The 15,852-nt window shown below is 45.7% G+C and overlaps 1 protein-coding gene across 13 annotated transcripts in view; it reads right to left on the reverse strand.

Moving 5' to 3' along the window:
• RBFOX2 (RNA binding fox-1 homolog 2) overlaps nt 1–15,852 on the reverse strand; it is a 171,380-nt gene that overhangs the window by 125,141 nt on the left and 30,387 nt on the right. For all 13 annotated transcript variants that reach the window (XR_012764782.1, XR_012764781.1, XR_012764779.1 and 10 more), the window contains exon 2: nt 10,364–10,414. Coding sequence is in view for 9 of the 13 variants with exons in the window: in XM_075428521.1 (XP_075284636.1) it covers nt 10,364–10,414 (51 nt within the window). In the remaining 4 variants the exon portion in view is untranslated. The remainder of the gene's footprint in view (nt 1–10,363; nt 10,415–15,852) is intronic.

Below are 15,852 nucleotides of genomic sequence, written 5' to 3' on the forward strand. Positions count from 1 at the left end.
CAAAAGAGTTAAAAACGCAGATTCCTGCTAAAACTGCCAAGAGCTACAAACCTTCTCCTGCGTGGGCAGCAGCAGCAACTAAATCTACTCCCAACAACTGGCTGGCCTGCGGAAAGAGGCAGGTCATGGGGGACAGCCCCCCAGTCAATAGCAGCACAGCATCTGCTCAGGTTTTCAGCTAAAACCGGTGAGACAGTTCTCTTCATTTCATCACCAGCCTCTCAAGACATCAGCCTCTGACCTTTATCAGGAAGAGCACCCTTGTCCTCTAATCACAGACTTCCTGGAAAATGCAATCTAGCCAACAATTAATACCGAATGGAGGAAACAAAAAAAAACCCTTCATAACATCATTATAACCATTGCAAGATTTTTAAATGCATCCCCCATCAAAATGGCAGAAGAAATCAAGCATGTTCTCACAAGCCATCTCGCTCCACTAACATTATTTAACAGTACTTATTAAAAAGATTTTCTCTCACCTCTCCCCCCACCAAAAGAAACTGCCCCCCCCCCTCCAGGTCTTGTTTTGCAGATGTTGCCTGCAGCAGCATAGCTTCTTGCTGTGAAAGCTTCAACACAGGTGTGCAGAGCGTAACCTGGGCAGAATTACATGTGCCATTTCCACTGGGAAATCTAAGAGACTTATTAAGCCAGGACAGTGCCGATTAATCTACTAATGGAATGCATCAAAAGTGTGCTCCTGGCCCTTTCCCTTTCACACCCCACAGCCTCGGGGGAGCCAGAACCATCTGGCAAATGCCTGCTCCGAGCAACGTTTTGCTACTGCTGGAAATACCTCTCCCTTAATATTGAAAAGAATGAAACCATCTTCTATAAACCAGCTATTCTCAGGAGCATCTGCGTAGTTTGCTGAAGTAGCCTGCTTGCACACAGCATCCTTCCCCGGGCAATGCAGAGCTGCTCACTCACCATGCAGGAGAAGTCAGCAGAACAGAAAGCGATCCCATTCATTTACTCAGGGTCCTGCCGAAGCAGCCGGCACGAGCAGGGCGGTGAAGCAGTTACTGCGCTCGGTGTAACACGCACAGGCTGCCCTCCCGCAGCAGATCCCAACTGCGGGCAGGCAGAAGCACGCTCCCTGCCCAGACTGAGGAAATAATGCTCCTGCTGAATTCTCTCAGTCCTCTCTTCTAGCAAGGTGAGCTACAGGTAGGGCAGCAAGAAGGTGTTCGTTTATGTTAACTGAAGAAAAAAAGAATCTCCCTCCTCTAAGGCTCGAAATGGAGATCTGGCCAGAGCGCTTAAAGGGAAATCAAGATATCAAACAGCTCTAAGGTTCATACATGATACATGTTGTTACTGTGAGACAGAGGGAAGGACTGACTCAGAGATGCTGAACACCCCGCACCCTTCGAGTAATAAGCAAGCTTAGGAAGAAACAGAGCTATGAGGCAGCTGTCACAAAGAAAGGATCTCTGGCACTTTTGAGATCATACAGGAGCAGAGGAGCCTCCTCTCTTACAATTTAGAAATAAAAAAAAAAAAGAGAGAAAGACCCAAGATAACAGCAGTCTTACAGCTGTGGAATTATGTAGATGGTAACAACTGGCTTTTGACTGTCACAGAGTAACACAAGTACAGGGCAGGGGAAACAAGAGGTCCTCCATGCTCAGAGGCAGCACAGAACATGTTTAGACAAACATCCATCAGGAATTGCCCAACTTGTTATTACAAACTCCTAGAAACAGGAACTCCGATCCCCTAAATTACCATTCCAGTGCTTCACATCGAATCACAAAATGTTGGTTTACCCCATAATATCCAATTTAAGGCTTCCTCAATGCAAATTAAGCTGCTTTCAATGGACACAGTAAATAACCAATTCCCATCCTCCATACTTCTCTACTCTTTCTTTTTTTAAAGAAGGAACAAGCTCAGTATCTTCCTCCTGTATCGGGCTCTCTGAGCCTCCTTTTCTTCTTCTTCCCTGGACATTTTCCAGATTCTGCCTGTGTCTTCCCTGAAGTGCCTAAAACTAAGCACAGTGCTCCTGTACTAAGCTCTGAAGAATAACTGCCTTCTGCAGTTACTTAACACACCTGGAAATGCATTCCAGGTTTTCAAGATCACAAAAAGCAGCACCACATACTCAGTTTGTTATCTTCTATTACTCCAGATCTGTCCTTCTGTATTACTGCTTAGCCAGCTATTTCCATTTTATATTGCATATATACTTCCTTTTGTTAGCACAGCTTGGTTTTGTTTAATTGCGCACTGTCAGATTTCAGACCATTTCTGAAATTTACTGTGATCTTTCTGACGCCTAAATCCTGCGTTCCAAAGGCTGTCAGCCCCTCCACAAACATATACACAGTCACTATTTCATTACCCTGATGTTGGATGAACAACAGTACAGAGGAGCAGAGCAGCCAGGGCAGACCATGTTAAGACTCCAGCTCACCCACACACATAGAAAAGCACAACAGAATTACTCCAAATACGGTTTTCCAATGAGGTGCTCAGCCCCTTCTTAATTTCACCTTTCATTAGCCTAGTTTATGTAAAGGTCATGTGGGACTAGGTCCAAAGCCAGTGGCTTTCTCCATCTGCCAGGCCTGCTGCCATGTCAGAGGAGAAAATTAAATGGATCTGACGTGATTGGTCCTCAGAAATGAGCAATGTATGTCTGTTGTTGCTTTCGTTTCCTTTAGTAAACGAAAGGCTCTGACCATAAGCAGCTGACCTTCTTCAGCATCTTTCCAGGTTCTGTAACTACACTGACCAGCTGTATTTCTTGGGATCTCTAGCCTCCTTTAAAAAAAAATAAAATAGGATGGAAGAACAATATTTATTCACACACACACTCTCTCCCTCCATTCACTTGAGAGCCGTAAGATTTCATGACACGCAGAGCACACACTGGAGACAACCGCTCGCTCAAGCACAGTGACACAGGACATCCCCGAGCCCTCACGGTGGGCCATCGTGCTCTGCCCTGTCGGCAGCAGCGTGCTGCGCTCCATGCCTTCAAGCCCGCCTTCGGACAGAACGCTCTCGGGCCAGGAGCCTGCCGGAGCCGGGACAGCGCGAGAGATTGCCTACCCCTCCCCCCCCCCCCGGCTCCCCCTGCGGCCTCAGCTCTCCCGCCGAACGGCCCGGCCGCCGGCCTGAGGCCAGGGGACAAGGCCGGGGCCGGAGGGGCAGCGCGGCCCCGTGCCGGGCCCCAGCGCCGGCGGGGCGGGGCGCCGAGCGCTGGCCGTGGGCCGGCTGCCCTCTCCCGGCGGCCCGCCGCCAGAGCGGCCCCGGCGGCCTGCTCCGCTCCCCGGGCGCGGCCGGGCGGGACGCGGCCGGGCGGGACGCGGCGGCAGAGGCCAGGCCGCAGCCCTGCCCCTCAGCACGCGGCGTATCCAGGGATTTTTTTTAAAGCAAAGGCGTTATGATCCTTCAGAAAAAAAAAATAAAAATAGACTAAAGGCACACAAACTACTTAAATTTTCTGTTTGTTTTGGGTTTTCTCCCCTCAAGTCAAGAAAATCCTCACCCAGCAGTGCAAGCTGAGGACCCCACACCCCCCTCATCAGAGAGCTTTACAACCGCTTTGGTTTCGAGTTAGCTGTGCCCGGAACAACTTTTCTCCCCGTGAAACATACCTCAAGCGGGAGGAGACTCGCTGCGATAGGATGCTGCGGGTGCCACAGGTTTGGGCAGGCTCAAAAACCACTTAGACAAATTCAGTAAAGAAAAAAAAAAAAAAAATCTATCACGGGTGACTTTAAAAGCAAAAAAAATAACTCTACAGCCAGGAAATCCCAAAGCCACAGGACTGCTTGAGGAGCACAGAGGAGGGGAAGTATCACTGAACCCTGGCGCTGCTCCCTCTGCTTGAAGCGCCTGCCATGAGACACTGCCAAGGCCAGACCACCGCGAGGCAGAGACCTTCTGTCTGACCCAGCAGAGCCGCTTCCACGTCCTTCACTAGGATATCACATCCACCAACAGGCTGTTGTCTCCCAACCGCCTGGTTTTGGTCCTCCACCCGATCATTCTACAGAATACTCCGAACGCACACACAACGCTCTCTGGTGCTCGTCTAATCGTTCAGAAGGCGAAATCCAAACAAGATGCTGTCCCCCTCGCTAAAATAACGGAGGGGCCTGGGAGTCTCCAAGACTCTTGCAGACATCGGGTAACGCTTCCAACGGTCAAAAAGTACAACATAGGAGAAAAAGTGGTCTCCTGGTCCTCTCCCAAGAAGGATGACTCATCTCCTCTCTCTAACCCCAAGCAGTGATGAGGAATTGCTTGAATCAGAGGACTCAAACACGAAAGGAATCTGTATGACATCACCCAGCCCGTTTCCTGCCAACGCCTTACAACCCCGAGCCTTGGCTGGACTATTCACCAGCAAGGTAATCGTTACTCCCCTTGAGAAGCGCTTCACAGGACTGAAGGACCTGACTGCCAGGAAGCCTTCCCACGCATCTGAATTAGACGCACTCCTTAAAAAACTTCTTCTCACACAACTTTGCTCCACGTGGTTATTTCTTCTCTCTTGTCACTGAGTAACAGCGAGGCGTGCATTGGTGTGGAGCTCACTGGAGGTGTTTATGAAAGGTATCCCAGGTTCTGTAAGGGAAGGATTCCCTGCCTTGTATTCAGAGAGGCTACAAAGGCAGCAGACGCCAGGGAAAATGGGAATAAATACACGGCCAGGGTGATCTGCTTGCAAGACTTGTGTCAACTGCAAGACACCGTGCTTCCTCTGTTATTCAAGGGTTTTGACGACAGCAAATTAGCTAAACAGAAAGGAGAGATTTGGGGGAATGTGGCCAATGTAAGCACAGAGACTTTGTTCAGAGTAAAATTTCAGAAAGCAGGTTTATAATAGGCTCGGTTTTAGTGGTGTACGTGTTATAATTTATTCTAATCCCAATTCCTGAATCCTTCCCTGCAGTTTCTTAGGGATGTAGTTTGGGCCTGAGCAGAGAAGGAACCACTTCCTGGTGCTTCAGGAGTTCAACCAAGTGTCTCACCAAGACGGTTCTGGATTCAGGTGAGAAGTATTACCAGTCTCAGTGGATCTTATAGTTCCTCTTCTAACCATCCATGATTGTGGACATTTTTGCCCAGATCACGATTGCTGAAGTGAAGCTTGTTATTTTCTACCGGACACTGCAGTTAGGTCAGTAACAGAACATCCCTTCGGTCCTGCCTAGTACAAAGTGGAAACATCTCACTGCTTGCCTGAAGAGAGGCCGTGGAAGCCAGGAAGCATTAGATTTGGCAGTCTTAACCCTAATTCACCTCATTTTAAACATAAGGAAGAAGTTTAGAACAGTTCCCCCTCATTAGTTTGCTCCCATCCCAAATTTAGGGTTGTTTGCTTTCAAGCAAAGAGGCACTCCTCAGAAGCACCAAGAACACCAAGCCTGGTCTTCTCCATTTCATTCAGAGGACCTCAGACGCTTCCTGATCTTTGTCCTGGCTATTCACTCAAGGAGTAAGGCATTAAAACTTTAAGGCCTTTCTAGAACATCCCTCTGTCTCTCAGTTGTAGCATTTGCATTAAATACACTCTGTTCAAACCAAAAGTCTACATAACAAACAAACCAGAACCCCACAAACAACCCCCCTTTCTATCTCCTGAACAACTGAACACTTCCACTGCCACAATCTCACTGGTTACCGAGCTGGTCAGCATACACACTACAGGGTTTATGTTTATGGTCAGTTACAAGCAGGAAAACAAATTAAAAACCCAAATGCTTTTCAGGAACACTACTTGCAGACTTCAACTCTTGAGACAGGGAGTTTTTGTTCTGAGACCAACAAAGCAGGGCACTGGAGAGACTGTGGCTGGTGCTATCACGGTACAAAGAAAAACAAACAAGTGGCCAAACCATTTTCCTCCAGGTCACTCTTTATTTGTTTTATGACAACAGCATCTCAGTCTGTTAATACTAAACCAAGAGATTTTTGTGGATATCCTAATCCATGCTGAACCACTCAGCTGCTAATCAAGTTGTGGCAATATCCCCAAAGTCACACTTCATCCACGCGACTGAGAAGGAGGAGATAGGTGAAGGAGCCTCAGACCACACGGACAAGCGGACAGCGGTTTCCCCACTCTGAACGCTCTGCTGAGATCCCCACTGCTCAGAGACCACCAACGGAAGCAGCCCCTGACGGGGGCAGCGGTGCCTCTGTGCCATCAGCTCCCACAGCAAGCCCGGTGACCTGCTGTCCTTCCTCCCCACGGGAGCTCACATCTCAGGACGAAGGGCTTCCTTGCCCAACTCCCCGCGTCGAGGAGGGGAAGACTAGGCAAAGAAAACAAAAGGGGAGGGGGGAAGCAACAGGGGAAGCTTCCTGTTCTCACAGACTGCCACCACAACGTTCACTTCACCCAGACCAGCTCATGGCCCGGGAAAGGGAGTGCACACAGCCGCCTGCTGCCTACGATGCCCCAACAGATACGGCACAGCAGCAAACGAATAAAGACCCAGGGGGACAGGCTGACAATTGGAGAGAATTTAACAGCATTTCACCTTAAGCTTGAACTCAGACCAAGGGGATAGTGGTAAAGCTGTTCCTAGCAGTTGCCATGGGCACCCACGCTACCTTGGGCTGCAGGCTCATCTACATACAGGAGAACAACAGGTCAGGCCTGGCGAGTGCTCAGATGGAAATCCAGCCACCGAAATTAAGTTGTTGAAGGAAGTGTCACTTGTGATAGGTAACGATGTTTCCACCACATTAGTACTGAGCCAATGGCTTTAAGAATTGTACTCAAGGCAGTACAAGCTTTTAAAAGACGCTTCAAACCAATATCCTAACCCATTGTGATAGCCGAGGATCACTTTCCATAACAGAAGAGGCGTAATAGCTCTAACATCCTGACCCAGTTCTGGTGTGTGCAATTACCTCCTGCTTCCATAAACTCTCTCCTCCTCTCTTCCATTCAGTGGCAGCTAAACAAGGTGTTCTTGCTCATTTTGCTTCCTGTTGGGGAACAGAATTTATTCTGTGCAGCTGCCAAATTCTGCCACAGAAGTACCAGTATTCAATGCTCAAACAAATTCTAGATATCATGTCTAATACATTTCAACATGAAAAGCACTAGAGCAATATGACATAGGCCTTGGCTATATATAAAACAAGCTGGCCCAGTTAGCATGGAATAGCTTTCTGGAAGCAGAGTATTTATTCTCGATGAGTTTGTCTACAGTAAAAGTTCTATTAGTATAGCTGTACCGGTCATTTTCCATGTTGAGATCAACTCACAGTACCTCAGAGCTGTTTGTCACAGCTTGGGAAATGAAGCAAGGAAGTCTTGGTTCACTGCATTTTAGGCAGGCGCTCATGTTACAAAAAAAGAAACACCATTTTGTTGGCAGGCCCAACAGAGGGATAAAGCACTGAACAGTCCCCAGGGGATAAGCTCTCTTCACCAAAAGACTTGGTTCTCATCTCAGTTAACAATGTTACGCTAACGCTTCCTGTATTTTCCCTTTACTGAGGGCTTCATTTGTGCCATCAGCCTAGCTCTGGGTAAAAGGAGGGGCATCCTGCCATTTCTGTATGTGCATTACATGTCCACAGAGCAAACCTTGAATTCTTGAGAACAGTCCCAGAACGCTCTCCAGCTCCTTACAGGGCAGTAACATAGCCCCAGTAATGCAACACTTCAGCTACAGAAAGCCTTCTCTTTTTAGGCAACCTTATACCGTAATGATTTAGCACACACGCTCCCCGAGCCCTGTCACCACAAAAACTCCAGTAAGACATCACTCTGGCAGGGCAGGAATGGGGGACCTGCACAACAACCCAAAGCTCTGGGTTATCATAAAGCAACCACAGAACACCAGAATTAAGAGGAACACAGCCTTGACGTGAACCCATCTCATTTGCCTCAGTGCTGCTGCCCATGCATGATGGTGACAGAATGCTTAAAGATTTGGGAAGAAATGATACAAAAAAACAAAAAAAAAACTAAAAAAAAACCTCATACTATAGACATAAGCATTCCCATCTGGCCAAAGCCAAGACTCAAATCAATCACATATTTCCACTGGCATGAAGATAAATGACAATAATTTGGAACATCTGGGTATGATTTAACCACTAGAGGGTGTAAAAACAGCACAGTGAAAGGTTTGCAAGTGAAGAAGTAGGATGCTACCTAAGGTGAAAGAAAGGGCAAGTTATATCCACAGAAATTCCAGCAGAACTACTGTGGTCACAGGACAAGATGCCTTGAAAATAAAACTCTGCTTTGCTACTTCTGCTAAGTAAAACATTGTGGTAAAAAGCACAGCACAAGTATTTACAGTAAAAAACTGCAATGGGAAGGTCCAAGATACAGAGACTTACACTCACCTGCTCAAATCCAGCTCCTAATGGGAGGAAATTTGACACAATTGCTCCTGAATCTCCTAATTACTTTGTTACAGGGTCAGGATTGCTACACATATTCCCACATCAGTTCCTTCCTCCTTCCCCAGTGCAGAAAGGCAGGTGATGGATCAGCCACTGCTGTCCCTCCCACACCAGCCCCAGTCTGTGGCAACAGAGGACTTTCTTCTATGCTGCGATCATGTTAGTGGCTCCCAATCAGATTAGCTAAAAGCCTTGAAACCCCATTAGTGAAAACCAAACCTGGATTTAAGCTGCTTCAGGGACAAAAGCAAGATAGAAGGACAAACACCTACCACAAATCAAGATGTTAGCAAGAGCAGAAAAAAAAAAAAAACCAGGCAAAAAAGATTTTTACAAGTATTTGTTACAATGAAAACACTCAAGTTAAACTGCAGCTGCTGTTCCACTAAGAAATTTCAGTCGAATCATTTGCCATCTGAAACACACACGCACGCTGGCTAATATACACTACTTCCTGTGCTCATCCACACAGAGCCCTCCAGGGCTGCCCAGGCTGTAATTCTCATTTCACGCCCTGGCTGCTGCACAGCTTCCCGTGCCCATCTCCCCTGATCTGGTCACCAGTCAGCAACACCAGTTCTGGACTTTCAAATCAGAAGACTTATAAAGGGTTGAGAAAGAAGAAACCAGTGAAGTGGGACATACTGACAGTCACGAAAATGAAACACCCGAAGACACCCCTAAATGGGTAGGTACAGTGAAGCGCAAAACAGGGTGCAGAGGGTGCCACCAGAAGGGTAAAGCCACAAGCGGGTATGAACCGCTTTGAGGATCTGGGACTGGCTCTGCCTGCCAACCTAGCATACCTTACGTAGCCTGGATAGAGTAGGAACACAACTCCCACAGCATCCCAGCATGTAATATTTATTTGTGCTGGTTAAACAGTTTAATATATCCCAGTAGACATTCTGAATAATTTCCTCCTGTATGGAAATTCATACACACATTACAAGCACTGAAGATTCAATCTCTTCAATTGCTGAGGCTGCACTATGCCACACTTCCTTCATAAAAACACCTCCCATTAAGCTGTTGTTGCATATACCCAGGCCTCATCAAGCTATGATGAGACTCACTTTTTCTATATAGCAGTACCTGAGAGTATTAAAGAATTTGATTTTGGTTTTGTTATTTGCTCATTACTGAAATGTGCTGCTTTATTGATTTTCCGTGCATATTAATTTCCTGTTACACTGGTTCACATTCTGCTTTGCAGAAGCACTGCAGAACACTGAAAAATCTTCATTCTAAGAAGGGAGATTTAATGGGCGACAGTTGTATCTTACAACCCATTAAATTTCATTTGTTCCAAAGCATCTCCTCCTTCCGTCGTGCAAATTCATCAACTGGGATTTCTCTGTCTTCTGCTAGGAGGCAAGAGAATGCTTAGAGATGCAATGCACCGAACAGCACCATCTTTACTGCTGTAGGAGAACACTGCATAAGAGCAAGGGGCAGGGGCCCTGCAGGACTTGAAAGGAAGGCAAGACAAGTTCACAGATACTAGCACCAACGCAATGGGACGTGTTGTTCCCTACTCACCAGCAAAGCAGACTCTCACAAAAACGTGGTGTTGTTTTGCTCCCCAGATGCTAGAATTACAGCAATAAGTATAAAACAGGGCCAAGCACGCACTGGCACTGAACATCTACATTCACTAATGTCGAGGAGATATAGCAGCAGCTTAGGACAGGGATTTTAAGTTATAACATTTTTAAGAGTAAAGAATTTCCTGAGCGGTTGGTAATGTGGATCATGTTTAACCCCTTGCCAGGCACGTTGCCACATACTGCTGGAGGCCATAAAAACATTCAATTTACCACATATATCTCCACAAGCATTCCACAATAGAACAAAACAATTTCCACTCCATAACAAGACAGCCAGGAAGCTGTCGGACAAAACACCCATAAGTGTACAGAGACGCATGCACACACATTTACCGCAATCAGACTCTTACTTGATTGTCTCTTGCTGGGTATCCATGATAACCTGAAGTCAGAGTCTCGTTCTGCAAGACAAGAAAACAGAGTGAGTGTAGTGGTTACAAGGAACTGAAACCAAGGAATTGTACGTCTGTCTTAACTCAGCCGAAAACAAGAACCTGCATGGAATGGGGGAAGAATGAGCTAAGATTAAAGTATTCTGCTAACTTCCTATTTTCCACGTAAGCCAATACACCTAAGATTCTTTTTCAACTGTGTACGCCAAATCATGCAGAAGGAAAAGAAAAAAACCAAAGAAATCAAAGCCATAAAATAAGCATAAACTAATCCTACCTTAGCCCCTGTAATTTCAGTTGTGTATAATTTTTGTAATTTTCCGAAGAATTTTTGTATGCAAACTTCATTTACCATCATGAAAACTGAACAAAACAGAACATAAAATTACAGAAGCTACTGCCCACCTTGCCCAGTCTTGAAGAAGTGTTTCCCTAAACATTAGCCATAAAGTGTCAATTTTCTCCTTTCCAAAACTATAGTAATAGTTTAACATGAACTTACAAAGCACTCAGTGTAATTTCAATCACAACAGTAAGCCTGAGCAATACCTCACACAGTCCCAACAGGAAACCAATCCTCTAGACTTTCTTCCTTCATCCCAGAAGGGACTCTGAGCCTACATGTTTTGTGTTATTGGCAGCCCCATCACCCTGCTCTGTGGCAACACACGAACCTCCAATACTTTTGGAATTTCTCCACAAAATTCCCAGACTCATCTCTATTTTAGCAGTGCAGCGGGGATTAAGATAACATACTTCACGATACTTCCTAAATGCTTCTTTCTGTTTCTTGGTATATTTTCTGTTACTTTCCCTCCAACACCACCTATTTGAAATGGGGAGAGGGCGCTCACACATGTTCCACGCGTGCACCTTTCTCTCTGTACAGAGAATGAACAAAACTAGACAAAGCCTACACCAATTCCACCCTGGTACCCCTGCGTGTTCACGAGCAACTGCCTGCAGAATGCTAGGGGGAGGAAAAGGAGGCAGCCACCCTCCACAATCAGTTTTTAAGTCTGCTCCTATCTCTTGTTATGACTTGGGAGGAGGAACTCCTAAGCCAGCCCGGCACTTTCTCCAGCAGCTCTTGGGTAAACGGGGGCGGGGAGAGAGGCCCAAGGGGAAGACCCTGACAGAGCACAGCAAAACAATCCCAGATTGTCAAAATCAAAGACATTCTGGGCATGAAGCTGACAATGTACGATTGCTGTAACAAAGAATTTTTTCTGAGGTGTTTTGGATTTTGTGCTAGGATATTCTGTGATATTCGAGTTAAAATAGGCCAGCTCCTACCAGAGAGAGGTCTTCTGCCCTACACAGGGCATGTGGCCACTGACACAATTTCACAGTTTACACACGGACACATTAACACAACTTCTGCTAAAAAGTAAGGTGCTAATAACTCAATACAGGGATTAGCAATGCTATTTTAAGTTCATATTTGCCCTTCCTCTCTTCCTCTTTACCTCGAACCTACCCAGGGGATTCTCCATGGACACTTGCCAGCAAACATCCAGCCTCTCCTCAGGCTCTCATGCTAAAGCTACAGGAACACGCACAGTATGAGAGCTTCAAGGACAACAAAACTTCTGGCAGCCAGTTTTGGGGATTAACAGTAATTAATTAGGTTGACCACCCTGTGAGTACATTCTCCTCAAATACTAACAGCCAGCAAGAAGGTAAAGCACGAAACTCCACAAATAATACAGAAACAGAAGGAGAGACACAGAAGTTGGAAGAAGCAAGTGAAGACTGACAGCTACAGCACCACGGTCTCACCAAGCTTTTGGGTTTTAACCGCAAACTTAACTAAAACCCAAGCAACATCCTGATGAAAACGCACAGCTAGTACTTTTCTCCCCCAACATAAGCATGTATTTTGATTTGTACTTTGATTGCATTTTCTCCCACACACTACAGTTTACCAAGTTAGGTAAGTGCAATCAATGTCCACCTTGTATCATGAGATATGATCCTCTCCTGAAAGACCATTCCAGGTATGCTTTTAACAGTTCTTATACGCTCACCTGTGAGGTCTGTACATCAAACATGCTTGGATGCCAGTCTCTCAACACCTTGGAAACCAGGAAGATTTCCACACAGAGAATAAGGAATAAACAGAAAAGTTACCACTGCAGATACTAAAGATATGGGCAGGGAATACAAGCAGAAAGTTACAGTTAAGAAAGGAAAAAGAAATTGTTATCTTGAGGATGATGTTCTTCACATCAGGGACTAACAAAAGAGAGTAGCACCATGAGGCTGTGGCAGAAAAGAGACAGCAAACGAACTTTGTGGGATTTCCTGAAGTCAAAGGACCGGCATGCCCAGAAACCATCTCTAGAAACAGAATGGTTTCATAAGTAGAAGCAAGTCACAAGAGTGTGAAAAGGAAGAGAAAGATGATTACAGCGATTTGATGGCAGTCCTCAGTACATAAAAGGTCAGAAAAAAACAAGAAAAATTGAGCGGAGGGAAAAAAAAAAAAGCCACAACACTACAGCCAGCAATCTCCACTTTGTTTTTTGGAATGCAAACCCCACAAATCAGACTAAAAGTCTGAGGGATGTGGTTGCATCAGAAGGTAAAAGAAGAGGTGAGAAAGAAGGTTCCATTAGGAAAGCGAGAATTTGGAGAAAGTAGAGCTTAGAAAGAGAGTAGCAGCTGGATCATTAAGGTCACAAAAAGGCCAAACATATCTCTGCCTTTCATACAGCAACGCTGCCACCAAGTACTGAACTCTTTGCAAAATCCCCGCTGTGCATATCATTGCTCTAATTGAACTTAACTCTCCAAGAGAAGGCAGGAAGCGCCTAGGGAAACCGTCTCCCGCCAATAATCTCCAGCGCTGCTGATTTTACAGGTCACTAATGGTGAATCCAGGGCCTGTTGCATGATTATTCCATACGGAGTTTGCTTTTGTTGAAAACTAAACAGAGCAAGAAATGACAGCGTTGGACTCCTGCGACTGGAACAGGACAGTCCAGCAATGTCCCAACAGAAATCCCCTGTTAGTTAGCAGGCAATCTGAGGCAGCAGAGGCCAGGGATACAGCTCACTCTCCTCCTCTGCCTGCACACGCACAAAACTAATCTCACAAAATGGAAGTGAAAAGAGAGAGAGGGAAGAAATAACACAGATAAATATCCTGCCCACAAACAGAGAGGGACCCTGCCTTCTGGCAGCAGCCTGGTGGGAGAGGGAACCCCCAGATAACTCGATCTCTGTCATGGCTCCCTCCTGCCAGTTACATTTCTCTTTCGATACCAACATGCAACCAGACATTCATACAGAAATTGAGTTAGGCAGTGCAAGACTGCAAAATCAAATCAAACTGCCACTGGGATGTTTCATTACTTTGTTTACCACCGAAAGGCATTTCTCGGGTATTTGCGATTTGCTTCAGAGCAGGGAGAAAAAGAAACAGAAGCTAATACAGCACATCAGCTTTCTGCAACACATATTGGGATTTTACCCAAATGGTATCAATGATCTCACATGTGGGCTTCCACACTTCCGTAGGATGCGTGAGCATTGTGGTTGTACCCCAGCAACAGTCTCTGTGCCAGCCAGCTGGATTCAACACGGTGAAAGTCACAACTCGGTCAAATCCACTCAGCCTTTAACACGCATGCACGCACACACACACACACACACACACCCCCCCCCATTTACTTCAAACTTTCGCCCTTCTTTCATTTCCAAGCTGTGCTAACACAAGTTCTTTTCCACTGGCATTTGCAATAGAAAGGTCTGCTACAAACTGCAAGCCGCAGGTACCATGCTGGGTCACAAAGTAAACACAGGACAGCCATTTACAGATGACTGAAGAGCGAAGGAGATGCTCCTGCACTAGCAGAACTGCCAGGCTTTAGGGTCGTTGGGTTTTTGACAGCTCTCAGTTTGATAAATTTTAGAAGTTGCTGAATTAGACACATCTTGAAAACACAAAGAATTGTCAATAAACCAGGACACCAGTAAGAAATGCTCTGCAGGTGCTATTAACTTATGAAAGGCCACAGAGGACTGGAGTAGGGTCAGTCCTCTGGAGGAAATGCCACAGCTGTAACACATAATAGAAGGTCTGAAATGCCTCCTACCCTTTTCTTAAAAATAAAACTCAATCTTAGCTTAGAGAGGCAATAATGCTCCTTGACCTAACCTGATCCCAGAACAAATTAATTTTGCATCACGGACTTGCCATTTTTGCCAGATGCAAAAATCAGTGAGGTCTTGATTAAGAATTATTTTTTGACAGCCAAACTAAACCTAAAGCCTGCAGATTAAAACTCCGCTGGTAGAAACCGATAGCTTGGTGAGTTCATCCATATGTCTGCAGTTGGAGAACCAATTCCTACCAAGTCCAAGCTTCAGCTTGAAGTGCCGAGTCATTTCAGTTGCAAAGAGAACCTCAGAAACACGACCAAGCAACCTCTCCTCCCTGGGTCTGAGGCACGCCTGCTTTCCTGGTGACGCTGGGAAAAGGGGAGTGAAGTTAATGCAATTCTTTCGAGTTTCACAACCACCTCCCGGGTTCTGAATAACAGCAGTAAAGCCAGCACGAGAACAGCTCATCTGCCTCTGCTCCAGCTGCCGTCGAAAGTTACCAGCGGCGCAGCAGTCTGGTGGCATGGACAGAAGTAGCAAGGGAGCACCCCAGCTCCAGAAAGCCAGAAACCCCTGTACTACTCAGAGCAATGAAATAAAGACAACAAGAAATTACTTGTTCCTCCTGAAAGCAAAATGGGATTTTGAAGTGGTGAGATAGCACTAGCTACACACTTATCAGAAACTTGTGCTAGACAAACACAAGCCGCTTTTCTAGAACACAGAGAATAAGATGTTTACCAAAAAAAAAAGGTTGAAAACACTGACAACTAAGCTATTAATCTGAAAGTGACAGTTGCAAAAAAGTAAAGCTCGCGAGTCAGACAGAAATCCCAGCCGTGTTCACCACAGGCCAGTGGTTTCACCATCTTTTTTGCTTTACTTCTTACATAGCAGGGAATGCAAACCCTGTGTTAGCTTGAAAAAGGCTTTTTAGTACTTTAACTGTGGCAGAGCACTAGTAAATCTGTAAATGTCTTGACATTATCATCTACCAAGAAAATGGGTAATTCTGCATTAGACCCTTACTTGCACAAATTTTTGCATATATGCAAAAAGGAAACACCTGTTTCTTCGCCCAAGTGTATCTTTTTTTCAGCCTGCCTTCCTGATTGTGTGTGCCATCTCCCTACCCCAAACTGTCTGTGGACAAAATTAATGGGAAAAGCAGCATCTAAGTCTGAAATACTGATTATTAATGAAAAACTGAAACAAAGTAGTTTTAAATGGATCTTAACGTCACCCTTGTCCCTCGATACTTACCCTAATTTGGTATAGAGCTCTTGCTAATCACTCTGCAGTTCCAATAACTGAATCTATAGTGTGGGATGCTTCCC

The sequence above is a fragment of the Opisthocomus hoazin genome, chromosome 8, assembly GCF_030867145.1.
Source record: "Opisthocomus hoazin isolate bOpiHoa1 chromosome 8, bOpiHoa1.hap1, whole genome shotgun sequence".
NCBI lineage: Eukaryota > Metazoa > Chordata > Aves > Opisthocomiformes > Opisthocomidae > Opisthocomus > Opisthocomus hoazin.